Genomic DNA, 25,734 nt, shown 5'->3' with positions numbered 1-25,734 from the left:
ATCATCGAAAATCCTGATTAGTACATGCATACATAGCTAGACATGGGGTGGACGTATGCTTTCTACAAGAGACACATCTGGTCAAGGGAGAGACTGCTTGTCTCCGGGCCAGATGGTGCAGGGCACACTACTCCTCAGTTTACAAAAATTACAGCCGTGGCTTGGGGTAACAATCCTGCTTAAAAAGGGGTCTCCCATGGCGCACACTACACTCGGTCAGTGACAAGACGGAAGGTATGTAATCCTGTTGGGCACACTCTACGTGCAAAAACTGATCTTGATTGCCACCTATGGCCCGAATACAGATGACCCAGACTTTTTTCTCTATATCTGGCAGCAAGTCCTAGACTGCAGCCCCTACCCAGTAGTGTGGGGTGGGGATTTCAACGTGGTGCTGCAGGGGACCCTAGACCACTCTAGCGACAGGCTACAACACCCACGCTCAGCAGAAACCCTCAACACTCATCTCCTCTGTTCATGCCTCATGGTCACACATTGATTACTGGCTGGTGTCAAGGGATGTCCTCACTTGGGACACAGCTGTAGAACACTTACCGTGCATGCTCGACGATCATTCGCCAGTCAGGCTGATACTATTGATCCCCCAGACTCTTCCCCAGATGTTTCAATGGAGGTTTCCCCCTCCGGCCCTGCGTGATGAGGTGTTCAAAGAAGAGATTCGGCTAGCCATTACCGAGTTCTTCAACTTGAACAAAGTGTCTGTCTCCTCACCATCTATACTGTGGGAGGCTATTAAGGTGGTCATGAGGGGTACATGCATTACAAAACAAGTGGGCATCCTGAAGGCGATAAGAGGATCCCTAACGAAACTGTAATCTGAAATTAAAGATCTGGAAGTGACATATAGTTGTGATCCTAGGCCTGGTACACTGGCCGACATTTGAGACAAATTATCAGAATATCAAACTGCGGCCGACAGAGAGGTCAAATATCTTGCGTGGGAGACACAGGCGTGCTGATATGGGGACGGGGAACGTCCTGGCAGGACCTTAGATGGGCTGCTGCGCAGACCACATGCCTCAGAGTATGTGACGAGCTGAGAGATGGCAGGGGCTGCATGGTCACATCCCTGGAAAAACTTCCATCGGTCATGTCCTCTTTTCTTGCCCGGCTTTACTTCGCGGAAGAGACCAGTGACATGGAGTTGCTGCAAAGCTACTCCATTGAATTGCTTTGGCTTGACCCCATGCACCACAAGTACATTGACGCCCCGATGACACCGTAGGAGGAGGCACAAGTTATATCAGGCTCCCCGGTGATAAGGTGCCCGGCTCGGACAGACTGACTTCCGCATTCTACAAAGAGTATATAACCATACTTATTCCCCATCTCATTAAAGATAAACCACAAATCAGTGTCAACAGGCAAGCTTCCCTCACCCTTCGCAAAGCCCACATCATCATAATATTGAAACCAGATAAACCGCGATAACTCCGCAACTCCTATAGACCCCTATCTCTTATTAATTTAGATAACAAAATGTACGCAAAAATCTTGGCCGAACTTCTACACTCTCTAACGCCACTAATAGTGCGGCCCGAGCAGTCTGGGTTGATACCGATAAGAGCCACATCTCACAAACTCAGCACTATCTTCTCGGTCATGCACCACCTCAGCCCCTCTTTGCCGGCAGTGGCGGCCCTGCGTAATGGAACAAAGGCGTTCGACTCCCTTGAGTGGTCCTTTCTTTTCCCCCTGCTGGGGCGTCTGCGTTTTAGCTCCAGCTTCATACAGAAAATCCAGATACTGTATAATCTTCCTTTGGTGAGAGTGAGGCTTAATGGACGCACATCGGACCCTTTTGCTATTACGCGCAGCACTAGGCAGGGTTGTCCACTCTCCCCCCTGTAGTTTACGGTGGCTTTGGAGCCACTGGCATCTAGATTATGCCAACACCATGCCCAGATAGGAATCGGGTTTACCACACGTGGATTGGTGGTATCTATGTGTCCGAATGATATTACCCTATGTACCCGCGACCCGCGGGAGAACCTCTCACCAATGACGAGCGAGGTGATTCACTTCCGAGGCCATTCAGACATCCAGGTGAATTGGAGTAAATCAATACTATTCCCACTCATGGACGAGACACTACCGTTCGAGACTGAGTACCCATACAGGTGGCCACCCGAGCCGACTCGTTATCTAGGTGTGTGGCTGAGCAGAGATCTAGAGGAATTGTTGAAAGTATATGATGGGAAAGCGATGGATTGGCTTTGTAGTGTAGTTCCTATATTACCAATAGGCTCTGCGCATTGGAATAATATACACTATAGATTTGACATAGGACTGAGGTCAGTATGTCTTTATCGAGTATACTAAACTTAATTGTGTGTGCCAGGTAACTAAGAGTTCACTAGACTGTTTCTCGAGTAAACAAGAAGGGATTGGTCTCTGACAACCTCCTAAACATGACAACTTGTGGTGTATAGCTGGCTAAAACCGGCCATGTTGCTCCTGGTCTACCTAGTGGACCAAGCCTGGTAATGTGATTTAAATGTTTTAGGGCGCCTTTAAACCAGAGCTCATGCTCCTGGTATGTAAGTGGAATTTCAATATCCTCAAAAGGAATGTATTCCTCTGGTGGATCATCTTCTTTGTAGAAGTGAAACATACGTGTTACTGGATTTGCTTCTGCGAAGACTATTCATAAATAAATACCTCTGTCTGGTGATATTCATGTGCCTCTATTACAAAAACTACCCTACCGCTTCTTGATGTCAGGCAATGTTTTGTAGTGGTGGCTTTCCTTAAATTTGGAGGAATTATTACAGCATTCTCATCGGTTCCTTGGAAACCTGTAAAGTTTAAAGCTTGTACTGCGTCATCGCCTGTAGCTCCATTGGCCCCTCGATTATCTTCGTCAGTTGACAGAAAGTTTGCAGAGCAAGTTTCGAGGGAACAAAGATAAGGTGCACAATATTTTGGAACGCTGTATCCTTCAACGTTGAACAAACCAAAAAAAGCTAATACATAGGATTTTTCGTCCTACTAAGCTATGGCAGATATCATCCTTTACCCACTCCAGACGTCTATTGGAGTATTACAGAAAAAGGGTCTCTGAGAAAAGCACGACTGAGTTACTCCAGTATCTAGCTTTAAATTAGTGCCTTACCAAACCGTTGAGCACCATGTAGTGTAGTTCCTATATTCCCAATAGGCTCTGCGCATTGGAATAATATCCACTATAGATTTGACATAGGACTGAGGCCAATTTGTCTCTATCCAGTATACTAAACTTAATTGTGTGCCCCAGTTAACTCAGAGGTCACTAGAAACCTACTCGAGTAAACAAGAAGGGATTGGTCTCTGACAACCTCCTAAACATGACAACTTTGTTTCTCCTAGAATCGAGACAATATCTTCAGAGTTGTGGAAGCAATAAATAACTATTTCACTCAGTCTATCGTGCATGCTTCATTTCTACAGAGTTTGCACAGAAATAGAGAGACGGGTGTTTCAATAAAAAGGGGTTTATTGGACAGTCCTCTTTCTCATGCAAGAGAGGTGAACTGCTACAATCGTTAGACAGAATGCGAAGTATAATGAGTACAGCGTAAAGAGTAATATAAAATAATACTGTAATAGCATTGTCTGTTGCTATGATATATATAAAAATACATACATAAATAACACAGGCTAAAATACTCAACTGGTGCTTCTAAAATACGCCTACCCCAGTGTACCTAACCTAGGTCTAGTACGAGGGAAGAAGTAGGTGTTTGTCTTTAGCATAGGTTTACTTTTGCCAAGAATTGCCAAAGGTATCTCTAGGATCTAATCAGCTCCATACCTTAGAATGAGAGAGGTTGGTATCTCTTTCCCGGGACTCGATTTCCCAACACCCCGCAAGGGGAGTCAGAAACACTGGAGCTGGATTTTCAGCAGGAGGATAACAGCTTCTGGTCAGTGTGTCAGCTGGAGAGTTGGCTTCCTTCGGCACTTGCTGTAGCGAGCTGCGTCGTGCAGGTAGGTAGTCCAACTGCACCGAACCACACCGTGCTTTGCCATAGCAAGTGAAGGTATATTTATACCTTGAAGGTGTTTAGGAATGCCAGCTTTGACGTAAAGTCGGGCATATGAACGTCCTGAATGAACGCCTAAGGAATAGATGTTCATGCATAATAAATGAGTTCTGGGAGAAATCAATATCCAAGCAAGGGGAAGTCCCTAACAGCTTAAGAGTCTGGTTTTCCAAGAAATCGTTGTGGTGTAGATGAACGCATGGAAGTAGCCATGCCTGTATTTGGGTAGCATGGAATATGCCTAAATAAGGACTGGATTTCTATGCCTATATAAGGGCAATGCAAATTGTACCTATATAAGGGCATGAATCGTGAAATTCATTCGGAATCTAAAATCGAACAGAACAGCTTGAAGTGAGTATTCCGGTGTGGAACAAACTACTGTTCTCTAGCCGGGTGCATAGCTATTACAAAAATGGACATCCTGCCAAAACTGCTTTACCTATTTGTCAAAATCCCACTCCCCCTGACTGCGCATTTTTTCAAGCGCTTGCGCTTAAAACTGATCACACTTATTTGGGCGGGCTGTCAACCTAGGTAATAGCATACAAAACTCTCACATTACCCCAGTCGCAGGGTGGTCTTGAGGCACCGGACCTTAAGTTATAGGCTTACAGCACCTAAGCGAGCTATATACACTTTTGGCTACATCAGACGCCGTTCCAACCGCATGTTGCAGTGGAATGAGACCGCACAGCTCCATGGCCACTGAAAACTGCACTGTTCCAGCCCTATACAACACCCAAAGCTGAAATCAACATAGGAGGGTGCATATTTTGGGTGTGGGATGATATCTGTAGGCAAACAGGGGCACATGTTGTATATGGCACTGCCCCCGCTGCAGGACAGAGGGGCGGCATGCCGTGCAGATACCTTAGGAATACACAAGTTCGCCTACCTATACCCCGGAGATTTAGTTCTCCCTCCACTCGCCATTACAGCGGAAAGGCCAATCACTTTTTCTGATACATTGTTATATTATCAGCTTATAGTGACCTACATAGACTCACAAAGCGCCTTCCAGGATCCACCCCCAGTCAACACTGCACTTTAATATGTACACACATCCGCGTCGCAGTGAAAGCTCATAACGTGCCTTTACTCTACGACCAGAGCTGCTACCAGCTGGACACTTCGCGAGTGTACGAGGCCTGGGAGGCAGACATGGGACAGGATATATCTGAGGAGGACTGGTATACTGCTGCGGATTGACTGAACGAATATCTCCTAACTACTGACTCAGACTGATTAATTTCAAATATTTGCACATAACATATCGCACACCCGCATATCTTCATAGGATCGGACTGATGGAAGACGCGAGGTGTGCACTGCTCCGCTCAGTCAGCTACATTTATACACCTGGCCTGGGCAGGCCTGAGGGTGGCGTGATTCTGGCAGGATGTATGCATAATAATCACTGACCTGACTGGGGCACCCTTTTCAATAACCCCTCTAAGGTGTCTGCTTGGTTACATTAAACACACCCCGGACATGCACTGCAGATTAACTGTGTTACTGATGGTGCTGGCTAAGCATAGAGTGGCGATACATTGGGGTTTGAAGCCAGCGCCCACGACACAGGCATGGCTGAGAGACGCAGCAAAGTGCCAAATGCAACTATCTGCTTATTGGGATCTTATATCCCCTGGAAAATATATGGGAACCCTTGATGACATATTTGCAACAGAATAATACCCCAACTTGTGACTGATCCGATTGACTCCTCTCCTGTCCCAGATGGTCACCATCAGTAACAGACAGGTAAATTTGGCCCTTGACAAGATACACACAAGACATCACTGGGATACCTGAAGACAGCATGACTCTGCTATGGTGTCGGCTACAAGTGTGAGGGGCACGGCTGAACTGGTAACCCACACCATGATGGGGCTTGTTACTTACAATAAATACGCTGACATTGTTTCTTCTATGTCTGTAAGACTTCTACGATGCTCATTTCCTGTATGCACGGATTAAATTCAATAAAGGTTTTAAAAAGAAATTGAGGTTACGAGGGTCTTATCAATGCAGAAAATATAAGAGGTCTATCATGGACCTCACGTGAACATGAACTATAGTAGAAGTTGCATGATATCAGCCACCATTAGGTGGAGATTCTAGGCTATCCATGTTTTCAGTCACTGAAAGGTAATGTCATATATGTGCTCAATAGACATAAGTGTCAAACGTATGTATTTAATACTGCTGTATTAAAGACATTGTACAATTCCAGCATGACAATGGGGACTACTTCTAAAATGTTAATCTATGAAAGAAAAAAGATTCAGCAAAGCTTTCTGATGCACAGCCATTGCCTATCTTTTCAGGACCCAGAAACGAAAATTCTACCCCACCAAATCAAATTCATTTTAGCATGTAACTTAAGATCTAACAAAGTACCATGTGAAATGCCCAACAGAGATTTAGGCGAGCAGATCTGCCTAGGGCACAAAGATGCTTTCTCTGCGTGTATCAAGTGTGAGATGTATCCTAATATGTCAAACATTTAAAAGGGGCTAGTTGCACCATGCAGCCAGTGAGTGCAGGAAGCCGCAAGATTGTGCAACCTAGAGTAAAAGAGAATATAATATAGAAGAGGTGAAGAAGGTCTTAAAAATGAAACCAGCGGGGAGGAGCCAGGCCGGCGACTGTGATGGCCGCTTAGGCGCCCGGCTCTGTCGACCTCACTGCCCCGCGAGGATATCCTGACCGAGATAATGGTCCTGCACCGCTGATTCGGAAAGATGAATGGTAGTACTCACCGGCCGAGTGCTTCCGGAGTCTCTACCTGCTGTACGGCCGAAGATATGCCCCGTCTTTGATTGCGGCCTGAGATGGATCCGGAGCCGGGGCTTTGTGTGAGGCGCTGAGCCGATCGCCGACGCAAAATGGCGGCCGCCAGCTGTGAGGCCGTATCGATCACCTGGAGCGGGAGAATAACATGCCTTGCTCCGTCGGCAAAAACTCCTCCTTGTTACTGATGCCACTGAAGACGGCCTCGCTCATCGCCTTTTTGACTGCAGCTTTCATAATTGGATTGCTTGCTGGGGAGATGGTCGGTATTCGAATCTGCCTGTCCCGACAACTGCAGGAGTCTTTCGGATGATGTACGGGGGTCTCCTTTGTTAAAGGCGAGGCGCACCTGGGGGTGCTCGTGGTTTCGACTGCTGCATCTGACCCTATAATCTCCTACGTGGCGCCGTGCAGCTTTCCTCCCCTTTGTTTGGGACTCGCTCCTGATCCTGCACGGGGCTGGATACGTACCAAGATACTGCTCTGGACAGCAATACCCTGCCTCGGGTCCCCCAGGGTGATCGTGGTCTCGGGTCAGGGAGATACACTGGAATTGGGGCGTTTTCCGACAAGATGGAGCTTGGTGATCTGGTAATGGCCCTTGGCGCCCTCCGAGATGCCCTGGAGTGTGATGCACGAAATCTGGAGAACAAGCTGGACGCCATTATTGCCACCCTCAAGAAGGAGACGCCAGTTGTACCTCGGGCGACTGAGACCCTGCCCGATCCCGCATCAATGGGATGTGCTTCTGACACCCTGTTCACAAGCGGGGCTCTGAGTGACACGACTGCTACGACTCCTGGCCGGCCAACGGAAGGTTCGCACGAAGCAGGGGACAGTAGATTTGTAACGCCGGAGGAGTCGGGGGACCGCGCAGCACCCCTAGGTGAACTGGCAAGGCTTCTACAGTGGACTGGGACAGTTATTCTTTCTCACTTGCTAAGGACCCCATGCTCAGGTCTGCCACGTTATTTTGTGCACGTATTGGGGCGGACTGATCCTCGCAATGACTCTCCTTTCAATGGTCGGCTGCTCTTGCTGCTTGGGGTGTCTGAGCCCTCTGACACGATCTTCTCTGAGGCTGACCGGCTGATGTGCGTGAGTGAGCTCGATAGGGTGGGCCAAGGTTAGAGATGGTGCCGTTATACTGGGACTGCTGACTGGCTGATGACGGAAGAGAGTCTCGGAAACATCCTGTGACTATGTAACTTTGCGGGCGCAACAACGTATCTTATTCCCCTTTGTGGACTGATTGTATTGATTTCGTATTACTATTGTGTTGAGGCTAGGGCGGGGTAGGGCCGGGGGCTGGCCTGGAGGTCCCCCTCCACTTCACTAGTGACTATTTCTTTTCCTTTCTTGTAGGTTAGTTTTGTTAGTGGGTTTAAAGGGCGACAGGCACGCTGTTAGGGGGGTAGGCCGTAGCCATCTACAGGAGTGCAGGGTGGGGGGTTGGGGAATGGGCTTTTGTTGGTTTTGTCCCTTTATTGTTTCTATGGCCCCTTTTTCTCTTTCCTTTTTTCCCTTTCTTTCTGGGATCCGGGTAGGGTATTTCCGTACTTCCTGCTAGTTTGTGCAACTGGGGAGGACAACAATACGATGTTCATAGGCGTGCCGGAGGAAGTTTTAACGGAGCTTCGAGTATTGTTTCTTATTGATTATCCTGTTACATGTGCACTGGCACCGAAGATTTCAATCAAGTGATCCTAATGGTGCATATCCTGTGATATTGCTATTCCTTACTTTCTTACTGATTAATTCTACTGAACCGGATCCTGTTTTTCTTTAAGTTTCCTAAAAAGAAAAAAAAACAAAACCTTCTTTGATCCTGATATGTGTATGTTATGCCTAGTGCTACTGTTATTAGCTTTGATGCGGGGCCTGTGGGTGGCGGACTATTGTCTTTTGCCTGATGCTTTACTGTGTTGACTTAATCGTACTAGCGGCCAGCCATGCGGGTTGTAGGCCCATACCTGTATCTGAATAATTCCATAATAAAGGTTTAAAAAAAAAAAAAATGAAACCAGCGCTATGAACCTGCGGAAACTGGATTAAAAAATAGACTGTGCAAGAGAGGATATCAAAGCTTTCATACAACTATGGCACGACGATCAACATAATTTAGCCAGAGTAGGAATGAAGCCAAATTTGACCAGACGCTTCATAATTTAGTATAGCAAGGGGACTACACAAAGAGAATTAGTAGGATTGACCGCATGGATGTATTAGTGCCCAGGGGCACCCCACTTCAAAATCTTGGATAGGGATACAACTTAAGGGAAGCTCTACTTTAAAAAGCAGATCTTGCTGCTCCCTTACACCAGTCAAGCAAATAAAAGACAGCAGAAAGAGGTCAAACCTATGAAGACACATTATCAAGACTAATACAAATCAGACTAATATTTCCGGCCAAACAAGGGAACTATTTTATTGAGAATTATTGATTTGCCTTCCCCATCAATCAAAGAGGAATCAGTTCAAGGAGATTTAACTGGGGTAGGTAAGTGAAGTTCTAAATCCCTGTTTGTCAGGTACCAGCCTCTTCCTCGTCACCATGTATGCAGTGTGTTTTCTTCCTATTCCTCCACTCTGCACACACTTAGTCTGCCACAACATGATGAGGAATTTAGTGCTGAATTTGGGTACTAATTGGCAAAGTTGCCTAATGCAATTACAGGCATAACTGCTGGCAGGATTTACAGGATTAACAACCTCGCTTGACAGTAGTAGTGATGAGGTTGCATAATGCATGGCATGCTAAAATAACAATTTCTTTTGATAAAACATCACATTCTTAATTTATAAGCTTTTTTCTAATAATGGCCTGCCAAAGGAAAACATATGCAAAATTGTACTGACCCCAAAGCAGCTCTCATTTATTTTTGCGCTTAAAGTGAAAACTTACGCTGTCAATTCCAATTGTAGTTGCCGTTTGACATGATCGTTTTTGTTTTTAAGTAAGCCATATTAATTAAGAGCTATCAAAGCATTCCCATTATAGCTACAGTCATGGGCTACAAGGCTAGGGAGTGGAGTGCAAAACCACTTTCATGGATACCATAAGGTCCCCCAAATTCAGAATTAACTTTTCCCTGTGACACCTAGCATAAACCATAGTGAGTGATGGGAGTCTCTGGAGGAAAGTAGGATCTGCTTTCATGATTACCCCCACTTTTTGCTTGGTGTCAGTATGTTTTTGACCTAGTCTGAGTGGAATCCTGCTAATCAGGACTCAAGTCACTGTGCTTCTTTCCTAAACAGACCATGTTAAGTACTCTGATACATCCACAATTGGCTATTGGTGTACCCCAGAAAATCCGTAGTATATGGTACTAAGGTACCCATGTCATAGGTACACCAGGGCTTTCCAATGGACTGCAACATGTATTGTGCCACCCATGGGAATCCACTTAAACTGTGACTACAGACCTGCCATTGCATCCTGTTAGAGTTGGTGCTTTCTCCACTCATGACAGATATAAGTTTCCTTATCACTACACTTAAAACCTACAAGTCACCCTTACGACAGGTTCTTCAGTTCTGAGGGCAGGGCGCTTAGTTATAAATGTGAGGGTGCCCCTGCATGAGCAGGACACCCCTACAAACCCCGAAGTTGATTCTCCTTAGCTTTGTACGTGTGGTCAGCCATTTTAATACATATAGGGGACATCAGTCATTACGAGATGTCTATCTATATAGTGGCTGCAACGAACCTGGTCATGTTTGGTATTGACAAATGCAAAATCAACAGTTAATGGACAGAATGCAGAACAATGTCATACATTCACCTCAGTAAGGAGATCTGGGCCTAAATCCGTTGTTTTTTGCTCACCATGCCATTCCAGTTTGAACCCAGCCATATGCAAATCAGTCTTTACCCTGTGCCCCATGGGAACAGTCTAGCCCGAACTGCCAAGCCAGGTCCTCCCTGGACGGTAAACCAGCATCCAAGGACCAGTTTCGGACTTCCAGGATTTAAATTTGTTTAAATCATGCCTAAACGCCGATTCTAGTGTTGGAAGTATGATCCCATGTACTGGGGGCTCCCTAGAAGTACCCCCCTGTACTCCTAGAAAGAGCCTTTCAGGGTCTGACAGCGAGCTAGTGCTGCTGCCGACCAAAGAGATGATTCTTTCCTCCTGATGCTGAACCAAGCTCGAACAGAGGAAGGTAGAACAATAGGTTTTCTGTCACAGGGAGGTGTGACCACCTCCCAGCCAAGACTTAGTGTATTGCGCTGGAGTGGGGGCGCTTGCCAGTGCCACCAGACTGCTTTGAAGGGTGCATTTGGTGCAGGGGCTTGCATACTCCAGTTTGAGCCAGTTCAGGGAGCTCTTGGCTCCTGCTCAATACTGGACAAAGGACATGGGAGCATCCTCCCCTTTGTCCAGCCCATCCTCTGGGAGGGACAATTGAGTTGTTTCACCCCTACCCTTAGGGTACTTATGGACTTATCTGAGAGTGAGTCCTCAGATTCGTTGTGGAACAAGACTCAAGACTGAAACTGTGTCACTCTTCGACCATCTGGACACTTAGACTTCGCCTGGAACCGAGACTACACCAGGGAAAAGACTCATGCTGCTCCTGGTCTAATTGTTCTGCAAGTCTTCATTGTCTGTGTTTCTTTGAGGTTCTTCGACAGATCACTGGGCATCAGGGACACCCGAAGTAATCTTACTCGGAGGGAAGGAGTCACTCCCCTACATCTTCAAGCACAGCAACGAAGCTGACTGGCATGCTGCTCATGTGGTCCCACAGACTTCCTGAGGCCCAGAAACACAGGTGGTGATTCTGCAACTCCCTTAAGACCTGACCTGTCTTCTCTGCAATTCTGAGGCCAGTATCCTTAGTCGGAACTGCTGGAACCGAACACCTGTGCATTGCGTCAACTTGCTGTTACCAAGGCTTGTTGTTTCTAGACTCCCGAGATCTTCGGGCTGCAAGAAGCTCCAGCCTCCAGCATCTCTTCCCTCCAAGCTCAACATCCTTCCCATATCCTCTGCACCATGGGCCTTTGTTCTTGGTGACCATCTCGAGATCCTCTTGCGACTCCTGTGCCTTCGGCCTATGGGTCCTCCTTAGGTTGTTCTCCTGCTTCAGTGTGCTCCCCTGCTTGCTTGGGGCCTGCTCTTACTCTCCTGCTGTTGGTGAGTCACTTTGACCTTGTGGCTCCTTCGTTCTCCATGCCAGTTGCAGCTTCCAAGACTTGTTGGTGCTCCCGACGGACACGGTCTACCTAGTCATCCAACGTGGGAAAGCTTTTGCACGACTCCTGGTCTTCCTCCTCTTCGCCTCGTCCTCACAGCTGCAGCAACAAGGGCACCGTCAACTCTTCTGAACCGTCCGACATTGGTGGGCATTGCTCTTCCGTGCCTCCTTGTCACTCCCAAGTGGCACCGACTCCGTCTCCTCTGCTTGCAGTTTCTTCACTTCCAGAATCCTCCCTTGTATTTCACTGGATTTCTACACCTTCTCCAGAGGCATTTTTCACCAAGTCTTCCATTGTCATCTTTGGAGCTTCCCGACATCTGTTAATCCCTATGCACCTGGCTTCTATGGTGTAGGTAACCTGGTTCGTGGGGTATCAATGGGTGGGGTGGCTCCAACCTTTCGTCCTCCAAGGAATTCTTTGGGGTGCTCTGGGAAGGGTGTTTCTTATGAAAAACTGCAACTGCGACTACTCCATTGACTTCCATTGGAAACACGGCTGTGTATCCACTGTGCACACAGCCGCCATGGAGTTCCTGGGTACTAACCTTGGGTGGTTCCTTGTGTTACCGGCGCCTCTGGGTCTCCTGGTCCAAGTCCCGCCCTCTTCTTCAGTTCGCGTTCCACTTTCTTAATATATGGTTTGGTCTCCCCCTGGCGACCACTGTATTTTGTGCTACTTACCTTATTGCATTTGAAGTGTTTTGGTGTATTGCGTTTATATCTTCGGGTAGGAGATATGCCAATGTATTAGTGAGTTTTTATATAAAAACTGTGTTTTTAGTTTTTATTTATTATGCACAATAAGGTTAAACTAGTAAAAGAAGCTGCTAAACACACCTTCAAGATAAGCCTAAAGACTGATCTCAATACCTACCACTTTGAGAGCTTTCTATGGTTATCAAAGGCCACTAAAATCACCATAAGGGTTGCCTGGATTAGTGCAAGGTGTATCACTTAAATAAAAGTGCACCATATACTAAGCCAGCCTCCTACAGTAACATACAAGCAAGGACACATTGAGCCAATGAGCATTGTTTTTGCTGTTTCAGCTCAGTTATGGGCAAATTGTAGAACACAACCTATCTGGTACAAAGCACAGATTATCTGACATCCATTCTATTGTACCATATCTTTCACCCTCTCTGTCCTTGATATAATCATTCACCGCAAGATCTCTCCATCAGAAACAACGTGATGAAGACTATACACATGGAACGCAGTAGCATTTTTAGCTCAATATTAGCTTAGTTAAAACAGTGGTTTTATAGGCACAGAGGGTAATATTTAGAATACTGTGTGCCCATTTGAAATGTATTTGAACACATACATCAAATATCAACAGAGAAAGGTTCACACTGAATACTTGAGTATTAATAAGCTAAATAACATTAGCCGCAACTTGAGGGATATAATGGAATGGTAGAAACAAGATGCAATACAAACCTCATTTAGCTCCCTTTTCTTTGTGAATATATTTCTGATAAATGTTTCTTGGACTTCCTCTCCTTTTACAAGGTACTGCCACAATCTCTTTACTGGTAATGCGGTATGATGCTTGGATCTGTAGAAAAAAAACAGCAACAGCATGCATTACTTTATCCCTATTTTCTAGAAATAAAAAGTGCGAGTTCAACAACAGCTTTAATGTACTATTTGAAAAGCACAGCGAATGTAAAGGAGGAAAGCTTAAATTTTTTGTTTTAATGATAGTGCATGGGGATCTGAAAACTTCCGCTCAGAAGTACAATCATTTTTGTGAAGTAACTTAAGTCACGCCTTGAAACTCGTAGAAGACCGGTGTTTATCTTCGGTTTGATGTCATGAGGGGCACCGACTCAGGGCAGTTTAGTATTCTGCCTCCAAACATGCTCTTCCGTGTTTGGTGACAGAGATATATGGCTGCGCCGTCAGATCTCCAAGTTCCTATAGTGCAGATCAAGGAATATATGGCACTATAGGAGAATCAATTCGTCATGTCACTTTGAATTAAAGCCTGCAAGCAATGAAAGAAAACAAATCCTGGTCACACATGCGTTGGGTTTAGTTACAAACATCTCATGCTTTCTCCCTCCTCAGCTTCATCTCGGTTTTTACAGGGTGTGCCTTTCGAAGTACCTAAGGCAATCCACAGAACATTAAAATAGTCCCATCTTGGCAATATGATCACACTAAAGAACAGTCATCTTAGAAGAAGGAAACAACTGGTCAACTTATTTAAACAGTTTCATTTGATAGATATATACTGGTTGGTGTCATAGTCCTTACATTGAATGTTTCAAATATTTCTTAGAAGAACTGGACTTAATCAGAAAATCGCCATAAACAGTGTGCTAATTCATGAACAGTATGTCAATCAATACGGAAAGCCTGTGCTACTCCAGGTTTCCACTGAGTCCCAAAAAGGAGAAATGTTTCCCTTGATAGCTTTAATTTATTAATCATTCTATATTACTTTTATTACTTCCAATCACTGAAGGGGCATTTCAGAGAATGTTTCGATAACATGGAGGTAGGAAATCCAGCTGTGCTTGTGCAGCGAGTATCAGCAGAAGAAATATTTAGTTCTCTTTAACAATATTCCCAATTATTGTTTTCTTTCATGGATTTGTATCTTTTATAGACTCATATGCGTGACATATGTCCATCAAACATGGAATGTTCAATACATTTTAAGCAATAGCAGTACTGTAAGTTGTACATTCCACTCAGTATGCTTGTCAGAACTCTAGCCAACAATGAGTTTCAGTCCCTGCAGGGAGTGTGAACAGAATAGATGTCTCAGTAAGTCAGCAAACATCAAAACCAGATGTGCCACTTCACTTGTGAAAGACTATCATTTTTTGATACTTGCATGCTCACCTTAGTAGGACAGGGCATGATATAGGATCCATATCATTGCGCAATGTCATGTCTGGAGATGGTTGTCCTTTTCTCACTTGTCCAAATGCTACAAATAGTTGATTTACTTCCAAAATTATTCCGTTTTGTACAGATAAACCTTCAAGTATTGCTTCATGTCAAGTGAATATTATGCCCGTAACAGCAGCAAGGGGACTTAAACCACCCAGTGAGCACCGCAACCGTCACGCCAACGCACCAGGAGGTGCTTATCTTTGGCTCAGGGGACGTGCGGACACGCCCGGCAGCAGCCGGCGGAGGCTGGGCTGGGCCCACTTTCTTTCAAGGGCCACAGGGGCGCAGGCCTCGAGGACTGACGTGAGTATATCACCATATTAACTGGACTGTCAACATCCTGCTTCAAACCTATGATGGGGAAACGTACTGGCCAACCACTGGCTCTCCCCGCCATCACCCTGGACAGCATGCTGGAGAGGGTGGTCAGCATTGTGTCTTCAGAAATAGAACTAACAGAGCGTAGATTGTTCCTGGGGAACGAAGCAGTACATACCAACCTCACACCTGGAGGGACACCTGGGGGACATCAGCAGACCCAGCACCCACTATCATACCCCGTGATCCTGTGCACCAGAAAGCTGGTTCTAATAACGCCCAGCCCCCCAGTGGTGGCATCCCTGGCGCTTAAGGGTATGGCTTACCCAAGACACTACAAGGTATGGGCACCCCAAATGCAGTAGCTGCAGTTGCTATGACCACCAAACGCAAAAGGAAATGCAGTAAGCCAGTCTGCACTGAAAGGAAACAGCCCCCACGCGCTAGTTCCTCCCGCAGCTGCTTGTCATCATGGATACAATCTTCATTATCATCTAGTATTAGTACTCCGGGCCCGGTGCCAAGTAGGAACTCTAGCATCCAATTAAGGGAATGCCTCCTCTTGAAGGGTAACATAGTGTCAAAACCCCCGTTTTCTGATAATGGTCATCCTGGCCCGACTGGGACTGATTCACCTGTGCCCCTTATCCCAATACTCGAATCCATCAACAGCTTAGTCGGTGATCGACCAAACTCGAGCACATCTAGAAGCACCATTCCTGATCCTTCCAGCAGGACCCATCCCAGACCCAATACAGACATTCTGGGTCTGCCGCTGGAAGCATGCCCTTATGGTTTGGTGTTGGTAGGGGTACCACCCCTTAAGAAGGAACAGAGGAAAACTTGGGATCAATTGTGCAACAAATGCGTGGATTGGTTGTCCAAGAATATAAGAGGTTTAATGTGTCAAACATGCAAGAGATTATAATGGTACAAAGAGTTGGATGGGTAGGCGAGTCACCCAAGAATATTGAAGGGGACCGTAGTGTTATTAACTTCCGTAAACTGTCCATAGTAAAGTCACTGCTGAGATGTCAGGAGATCACAACTAGCAACACACCAAATATCTGGTCTCTACCACTGGGTTACTTTTAAAAACCAATTTCCAGAAGCATTTTAAACTAGCTTGTTCGCCCAGGTGCCCAAAATAAATGTTTGGCTTTGTCTGACATGGACTTTCAGGATTGACCACCACCCCCATAACTGATGGGGTCGACTATACACCCACACACCCTTCAAATATATCAGAGTCATGCGATCATGTCGCCACAACTATCCCCAAGGCTTGTGTCAACCCAGATCTGGCATAAAAGAAGAGGCCCCCTACTATATAGGTGAGGTTCCTTAAGGTAGGGAAAAATCAATTAATGTAAAGAATTAAGGCAACCATACTGTAGAAAATTAGCAAAATAATATAAATAATAATGATGATTGGAAAGAACCAAGGCAGTAACAACTATTTATCAAAATTACTAAATATAATTTATTTAATTCTTAACAATTGAACAATCTATAATATGCATACCCTCACTTTCATGTCAGTCAATCATACTTCCATACATACTCAAAACATTTAAAAAACATTGTTGAAATAGAACATGTTCCACGAAATTGACGAATAGACACAATATATGGGGGAGAGATTCCAATTGAACACAGTGGCCCAAAATCAAATGACTGGTGGTCAACCCAGATCTGAACATACTCAGCTGGAATGTCACCATTCTACAATCAAAAATAGACCGATCAGATTGGCTGAAATTGGTTAGGCAGCAGGACATTTTGATGTTCCAAGAAACCTGGCTACCAAAGAAATATATGAATGCTTTAATGTCCTGGCCCCAATTCCCAAATCTGGTCGACCAACTGGTGGTCTCTCTATTTGGGTGACCATTGCCTCAGGGGGCAGCATTAAGGTCCTACATACCCATAGCAACAAACTCCAAGCTTTGTTATCTATGTATTTACTTAATTTTTATAATAACGATTTTCACAATTCCCCTAACATTAGTTTTAATATTCTATTTGACTTTGTTGCTACCTTAGAGAATTGTAATGGCTCTGATACAAAAGCTTGTATCTGTCTGGGTGCAGATTTTAAAGCTAAGCTCCACAGTGAAGACACCGTGGCTCTAAGGCTATGGAGTAGAGGACAAATCTGTCACAGGGGCGTGGAACTAAAGGAATATTTGCGGAACCCTGCTGTGAGTAATGTCATGGACATTGCTGCTGTAGTACAAGTTACTTACCTTTGGTAACAATGTATCTGGTAGAGACGATTCTAGCCGCAGATTCCTTCACGTAGAATCATCCCCAGGCGCGAGACTGGATCCGGAAAATGTTCTTTGCCACAGCATCTCTGCGTGCCGGGGGTGGTACCATGTGACTCCGCCCTGACGTCGTCCGCGGGCGTGACATCAGTGAGGTCACATAAGCCCCACCCCAGCGCGCTGACGTCAGTTTTCTTCAGAGACCTTTTCCGCGCCACAACGCGTAGCCATCACAAACAAAACTGTGGAGAGTATGGGAACATTGTGCGAAAAAGCAGATAAAACAGAAACGGGAGGAACGAAAGGTGAGGAACAGCACCAGTTGGAAAAGTGCCAGGCACTAAGGCACTAAAAGCCATAGCAGTGAAAGAGCAGAGCACCGCTCTGAGGAGCAACCTCGCAAAGCTAAGGCAACATCCTCCCTGGAGGCAGAAAAAACATGTGAAAAACGTCATAGCAGATGATCACAATCCACAACATTGAAGGGCAACAAATCCAGAACAGATGAGTAATGGCAATTTACCAAAGACAACACCAACAAGGAGGGTTGTATCCCCCAGAAGGAACTAAAGGTTGAGGTACAGCCAAAAGACCCCAACTCCGAGGACTGCAGAGGAATAAGAAATCCTAAGCAATTTGAAGGGAAGAAGATTCAAAGTGGGCCCCCCACACTGGAAAAAAACAGGGTGTAGGGATGCAGAAGTACACAGGAACCAACCGACCTTGAACCAGCAAGTAAGGGCTGGAACAATTAAACAGAACGAAGCTTCCCGTCAGGGAGGAAATGAAGAGGACACTCGTAGAAGACAAGCCACCCGGAGGGAGGCGAGCGCAGATAACCAAGCTGAAGGTCCGCGCAGAACAGGGAGGAAGGGCGGGTCGTGAAGGAATCTGCGGCTAGAATTGTCTCTACCAGATACATCGTTACCAAAGGTAAATAACTTGTACATCTGCTAGAGACTACTAGCTGCAGATTCCTTAACCTAGAATAGATATCTTAGCCATACGCAGAGGGGAGGAGGGCCTGCGAGAGAACCTCCCAAGTATGAAGAAACACAGGACCCCAGCAGGGGATGTGTAATGGGGACAAGAAGGGCGGCACAGCCCCCACCAAGCAAAAGTAAGCAAGAACAAGGCGAAGGGAGGTCAGGATACCCCAAGCCCATCCGAGGTACAAGGGACATCCACCAGAAAACCCCGGAGGGACAGACAACGCCATAAGAGTACCAAGGAAGAAAAGAACCACCCCAAACTCCAAGGAGAAGAGGTAAAAACGGAGGCAGAGCCTGCCACAGGAGAACTCACACAGTGAAGGGGACAGCTGAACAAGCATCAGCCTCGAGACAGCGGACAAGGCAGGAACGGCTCCACAGCCAAGAAAGGCAGGCGTGAGAAGAAAGACAGTCGTGCAAAGCTCCAGCAGAACAAGAGGCAGGAGCACAAGGGTACACGCCAAGGCCCACGGCGGTGGACCAGAAAGAGCAGCCTGCAGCTGGCAAATACCATGAAGCAGTGCGCCCAGAACAAACCGAGCACAAGACAAAGGCAAAGGAAATCCAGAACAAGGAAGACTGTTCCAGACGCAAACCGATCCAAGAAGAAAAGGGACCAGCCAGAAGAGAAAGAGGAGAAATACATAAGACAGACCAAAGTCGTCAAACAGAACACAGGAAAATCCTAGCCCCCCCAACAACACAAGACAGAGGACCAGGCCGAAACGCCAGACAAAAATGCGGACACACCACAACACAACGCTGTAGACAGAATGTCAAAGCCGGTCTAGCGGTGTAGCAGATTCTGACAATGACAGAACCTGGAGCAGCACAAGCTGTGCCAAGACACTGACAAAATAGTCCAGACCAGCGGTATACAGAGATGCCAGGAAAAGCGAGGAACTCGAAAAAGGGGGTCCACACCCTCCCAGCTTAGGACAGAGCTATACAATAGCTACAAGTACCCCACTTAGGGTAGGACACGTCCCAAAGAAAACATGGGAACACCTCTTAGGGAAAAAATCCTTAAGCAGAGGACAAGAACATAAAGGACCTGTGGGTAGTACCACAGACAGCTTACCAATCAGCCCAAAAATACACAAATGCCAAAGGGGCTGTACCAGCAGCCAACAGTACAGGGGAGCACATCTAAGGACCCCGAAGGCATGTCAAACCACACAGAACACACAGATGGGCCAACCAAAACACTAGACTCTAGAAAAAAGGTGGGATAACACCTCCCATAAAGCACCGGAGGACCAACAAGCCAAGCTTACGGAGGGGGAGGAGGACGGAGCCCCGCAAGGAGCCGTTGAATGGCGGAGTCCACTTGGGTGTTAAATAAAAGAATCCCATCAAAAGGCAGGTCAACCAGACGCTCCCTAATATTCTCTGGAAAAATGCCATCCCGCAACCTAGCATGGCATCATAGAGCCACAGAACTTGCCATAGCTCGGCGGAGAGCATCAGCAACATCCAAGGCCATACGGAGAATAGACGCGGCCAATTCCTGGCCATCCAACACATGGTGCAGCAGATCAGCACAGACACATTCATGGGAGACACGAGACAGAAGGGACTCCACAGAATCCCACAGGCTGGAGGTAGCCCTGGCCAACACACAAAGTGTGTTGAGCACTCGCAAAGCAGCACTAGAGGAAGCGAAGATGTTATGCCTCCATGAATCCAACCACTGGGCCTCCCGTGATTGGCGAAACAACACTGAAGGCAAGGAAGGAAAAGCAGTCTGTAGGAGAGGGCCCTGTGTAGAATGGTGGAAAGAAAGGCAGACTGAATCGTGTGGAGCAGGACAGTGGTGGTGTAGGAGCAGCTGAGGCACCGGATCACCCGCGGCGGACGCCCCTAGGCCCCCAGAAGAGAATTGTGGTGCAAAGCTTCGAATGGAAAAAGAAGCATGTTACGCCTCCAGGAATCCAACCACTGGGCCACCCGTGATTGACGAAACAACACTGAAGGCAAGGAAGGAAAAGCAGTCTGCAGGAGAGGGCCCTGGGTAGAATGGTGGAAAGAAAGGCAGACTGGATCGTGTGGAACAAGACGGTGGTGGTGTAGGAGCGGCTGAGGCACCGGATCACCCGCGGCGGACGCCCCCAGGCCCCCAGAAGAGAATTGTGGAGCGAAGCTTCGAATGAAAAAGAAGCAGCTCCCCTCCACCAGAGCCCTGGTGGAGAACTTCTAACAAATAATCCATAGGGAATGGGGTGACGGGGTCACCCATTAGCAAATGCGAGCGGCCGTGGAAATGGCCCAGACAAAAGCTACACTCGCCTCCATAGGGCGTCGGGGGGGGAGGGGAGGGGGAGATAAAGCAATTGCTCCGTGGGCAACGACTGTAAACTAAGCCATCCATCCCCAAGTCCAGCTGGAGGAAATAAAGGCCAGCCCCTGAATAGTGGAAAATCCACGGATGAGTGGGGAGCCTGAGGGGCCTCTGTGGAAGGTGGAGAAGCCTGCGGAGCAACCAACAGCGAGTTGCGGAAGAGGGGGTCCGAGGGTTGTGGCCGCAGAGACGGCGAAGAGCTCTCCCTGGAATTCCCCGGGGAAAAAGCAACAACCCAGTGTCCCGTCTCCGGAGAAGAGGAGACCAGGAGATGACAAACCTCCGGAGAGGAGGGACCTCTGGAGACGAGTCGATGACCCGATGCCGGCATGGCGTCGTGGAGTCCACCACAGGCGCCGGTGCGATGCTGATCAGCGCCAGAGCGGTCACCGGGGGCACAGAGTTGACCACCACCACCACTTGCGTCTTAAGAAAATGGGGTGGGGTCGGAGCCACGGCGGCTAAAGAACAACGCTGAAAAGGCACCGACTTGACCGCTGACGAGGCAGCCACCTGCGTAGAGGGCCGAGAGGGACCCGGGGAGGCACCCCGGACCCTAGCCACCACCTGCGGCGCCGCCAGGGCTGGGGAGGAAAGCCGTCGGTGCCGGAATGGCGTCGGCTCGGCCTCTGGTAAGGCAGCCACCTGCCCAGTGGACCGAGGGGGACTCTGGGACAAACCGTGAGTCCCAGCGGCCTCCTGCGGCACCACAGGAACCCCTCGGAATTTGCGGTGAGGCAGAGACGCCGTGGGCCAAAGAGAGGAACCCCGTAGGGCCGCACCTCAATGACACCACAACCCCAACACCTGAAGCAGAACTCGTCGGCGCCGGAGCCAAAGCCGCCAGCGACTCCGGGGAAGGCCCCGCACATAGCAGGGAATCCGTAGACGTCTCAGGAAGAGGAGGAGGGAACAAGGAAGCCTGCAGAGTCGTAGCGTAGGCCTCCATTTGGGCCCTAGTCGCCCTGACGCCAGGAAACAGCGGGTAGGGTGGAGACGAGCGAGGCTGTGTGCCTGAAAACAGGTTAGGGACACGATCAGGATCTGCGTTGCAAGCGGAAAAGAAGGATACTGACGTCAGCGTGCCGGGGTGGGGCTTATGTGACCTCACTAACGTCACGATCGCGGACATCAGGGCGGAGTCATGTGGTACCACCCCCGGCGTACAGATATGCTGTGGCAAAGAAAGATTTCCGGATCCAGTCTCACGCCTTGAGATGATTCTACGTTAAGGAATCTGCGGCTAGTACTCTCTATCAGATAGTAATGATAATAACCCACCTGACCCAACATTCAGAGGAAGGGGTAGTGCAACCACCATTGATTATATCTTTATTTCCCCGCACCCTTGAAGACTTCTTACTGAAAGCTGTGGTCGTTCCCACACACCACAGCGACCACAATCTGATCCGAGTAGTGCTTATACTGTCCCAGAGGGTAATGTATAAAATAGAATGCGGTGCCAGGGATTTGGTACCCTCAAAAGACAAATTAAGACTAGCATGGCGAATGGTTAATAGTGCTGATCTGTTCCACATAGTGGTCAGGGACAATCTGGAACTTTTTGACTCTTGTCTGTCTGGAGGGAAACCCAACTCCGAGGTTATTAGCGCATTTGCTAAACTGTGTGAGGTCATAAAATTTGCAGGTAGGGTGGGGGTCTGCACTGAGCACAAGGAGTCAAACACAAGCCCATTTGGTTTGTTAATAAAGCCCTCACTCACCGACCTGGTCGGTGACTTGCTTCATCATCGGGCCCCACCGGGTGTGACCGAATGTCACCCCGGTGTGCTGCAACGCCAGAGTTACTGCGGAGCTGGTCTTGTGAGGATGGAGGGGCTATGTGATAAGTAACGTGAGAAGTGTAAAGAGTGGTGGTTTAAAATTGTCTTGTATGTATCAAAAAATGATTTATTAGCTGATCATCAAGGACAAAGTAAAAAATGTGTCGATAAACAAGGCCAACTAATTGGATGGTCTTGTACCGATAACATTTAAGTGAAAGTGTGGTTGGTCAACATGTTTCTGCCCAAGCGGTATAGTTAACCAGGCATTCGTCAGGACCTAGAGTGTAAACCCCGGCGGTATGAGCACGCTAAGGCCCACCCGACCGTAGGCCTTGAAAGTGAAAAATTCGTGTCTGTGAAGTAAAATGAGGGGGGCTCCACCGGCCAAAGGGCGGGAAGCACACAACCTCAGGCTTCCAAAAATAGAGACCAAAATTAAAACCTGTGAAGATAAAAGGTACAAACAGACATACACAAAGACAAACAAAACAGGGTTAAAATCATTTGTCAATAAGGCTCATATGTTAAAGCCTGTGACTAGTGCTCAAGGTGCTTGGGGGTGCACATCTCGTACAAATTAGCAGAGGTGCGTGGCTCTGCCTGTGGTCTAGACAGGAACGTATACCATTAGACTATTAATCGTGACTGAACAGGCTCACTAGTGTACTATTTGGATTGTCAACAGTGCGCGTGAGCTTGACCATTTGTGAGAGTGAGAGATGGTGGAATTGCGATGTGATGGGCATTCATACACATCTCTGTCACTCGAGCGATCAATGGGCCAAGGGCCAGTGATCATTCAACCAAGAGTTTCAAGGGTGAAAAGAGAAAAATCTCACTTCACAGGGGGTGGTATTACACCCCATAGACCTCGGGAGGGGGGAGGCAGCGCTTTTTGGCACATCCTGTAAAGGAAAAAGGGGAACAAGGGACGAACACAATCAGTTGGCTGAAAAGAGTACTTATCTCGTAAGGTTTGTAGCGGTCGCAGATACACTCACGCCCACTACGCCAGTCTCCCGCTGATACACCTGCTCAGCCCTCGGAACCGGGTCTCGCCGATCCAGGCTGGAGGAGTGTGAGTCTATTTATAGAGAGAGGGAGGCTGTGTTGAGCTTACGGGTCCGGAAGGTGTGTGTAATACGCATGCGTCATAATGGATGGAGTAGAGCGTGAACCTACTTAAAGGAATCGTACCCATTTCCGGGTCGGTAGGTTGGTAGTGCGCATGTGTAAGGATGGTCGGTTTACAAATGTCAGATTCAAAATAAAGTTATTTTAGAACAGAGGCCCAGGGAATATCGTCATTGAGACCAGTAGTATGGGTTCCCAAGCGATATACCCATCTCTGTTCCTTTTCAAACAGTCTGTCTGGGATGTTCGAACCTCCGATGATTTGTTCAATCACAGTCCATCTGAGGTCATTTGTGGTGTGATTATTGCGTAAAAAATAATCGCTCATTTTGGTCGTAGCTTTCTTGCACCTGATATTGCTTCTATGTTCACATACCCTCTGCTTCACTTTTCTCGTGGTCATGCCAACATAGCGGAGAGAGCAGGGGCAAGTGACAAGGTAGACAACATTGGTGGAATTGATGTCTACCTTGTCACTTGCCCCTGCTCTCTCCGCTATGTTGGCATGACCACGAGAAAAGTGAAGCAGAGGGTATGTGAACATCAAAACCTGTGGCCGTTATGCAGCATGGACCCAGATGGTTTAATAGCGAGTGTTCAGTGATCACTAGACAACTACGGAAGGCCCTATCAACTAACCAAAGTTGCCCCCCTATAATTAAGTCGCTCAGACAGAAGTACAAGCTGGTCAAATCTCATAGGAAGGACAAACTATTATCTGATCGATGGGCTGCTCTCGCCAACGCTGCTAGCATAAAGAATGGGAAAACATTTTAGGCTGTTGTTAAAGACATGAGAGCAATCGGACAACCACTAACACAGATCAGCTGTAACATAATCAGTGAGGCCTGGGAAGCTAATTTTTCAAAGATTTATACAACCCCTACATGTGAAAAAAGACCTGTTTAGGCTTCAAGCCCCCGTAAGGGTATTGATATCCTTATACAAAGTCAAGGAAGCTACACATCATAGTCCAGGCAATACAGCCCCTGGCCCTGATGGGTTACCCATTGACCTCATTAAGCACAAACCAGATTTTTGGCCTCTACTCTTGCTGAATGTTTTTAACAATTTAACCCATGCCCCATTACCTAGCACCTGGTCAACCATAGCGCCTTGACTCTGCCAAGCACTCTTCTCTACCGATAGCCTCTGTTAGCTTTATCGCGCACTGCTGGGCTTTGTATTGCTTTGTTGATTTCTGATTGCTGTGTGCATCTAGCATTTTAAGTTCATTTGCGCACCGCTCACTACTTTGTTAATTTACTATTTGCTAAGTGCATTTTGCATTTCGAGTTGATTTGCACACTGCTCACTGCTTGTATTGCTTTGGTAATTACTGATTGCTGAGTGTTTTTTGCCTCGACTGCCTGTCTGCACAATTCAATCGCTGAGTGCACATAATTTATACTGCTGCCAAATCTCGTAGCGCTTGTGACCTTTCCATCGCGCTTTGAAGCGCTAGCCACTGCTGCATTATTCTCCCCATAGCGCTCCATTGTTGCTACTGCTATTGCCCATTCTCGCCCCGCCTTGCAGCATTTGTTTGTGTTGCTGCCATTTTGTTTGTTGTGCCGTCCTCCCACACCGTCCCTCCACCTCGCTCCCACCTCCCAGCTGCCCCTCCCACGCTCCGCCCCCTCCACTATCCATTTAGACAGATGTCCCAACGCGCAGCATCCACACGCTGCGGCCGCGCCGAAGGTGCGCCAAAGATAAGCCCGTCTACGCCCGTCCGTGCCCAGCGCCAGACCCCCTGGTGTCCGCATCACCCACCCCCCCCGCATTACATACGACACCTCCACCCTCTTAGCACTTAACCCCGGCCGACTCCCTAACTGCGCCCAAGCAGCACCAGGACACACCCATGGACCCTTCACCTGCCACTCCTGCAAATTCACCTGCATCAAGACGCACACCAAACCC

The 25,734-nt window shown here is 47.5% G+C and overlaps 1 protein-coding gene across 2 annotated transcripts in view; it reads right to left on the bottom strand.

Moving 5' to 3' along the window:
* DMXL1 (Dmx like 1) overlaps positions 1-25,734 on the bottom strand; it is a 2,236,090-nt gene that overhangs the window by 558,311 nt on the left and 1,652,045 nt on the right. For both annotated transcript variants that reach the window (XM_086961064.1, XM_086961065.1), the window contains one exon: positions 13,497-13,614. In XM_086961064.1, the coding sequence (XP_086817190.1) occupies positions 13,497-13,614 (118 nt within the window). The remainder of the gene's footprint in view (positions 1-13,496; positions 13,615-25,734) is intronic.

Source organism: Lissotriton vulgaris, chromosome 3_1 (genome assembly GCF_964263255.1).
Source record: "Lissotriton vulgaris chromosome 3_1, aLisVul1.2, whole genome shotgun sequence".
NCBI classification, from domain to species: domain Eukaryota; kingdom Metazoa; phylum Chordata; class Amphibia; order Caudata; family Salamandridae; genus Lissotriton; species Lissotriton vulgaris.
This window is presented reverse-complemented; position numbering and strand designations above follow the sequence as displayed.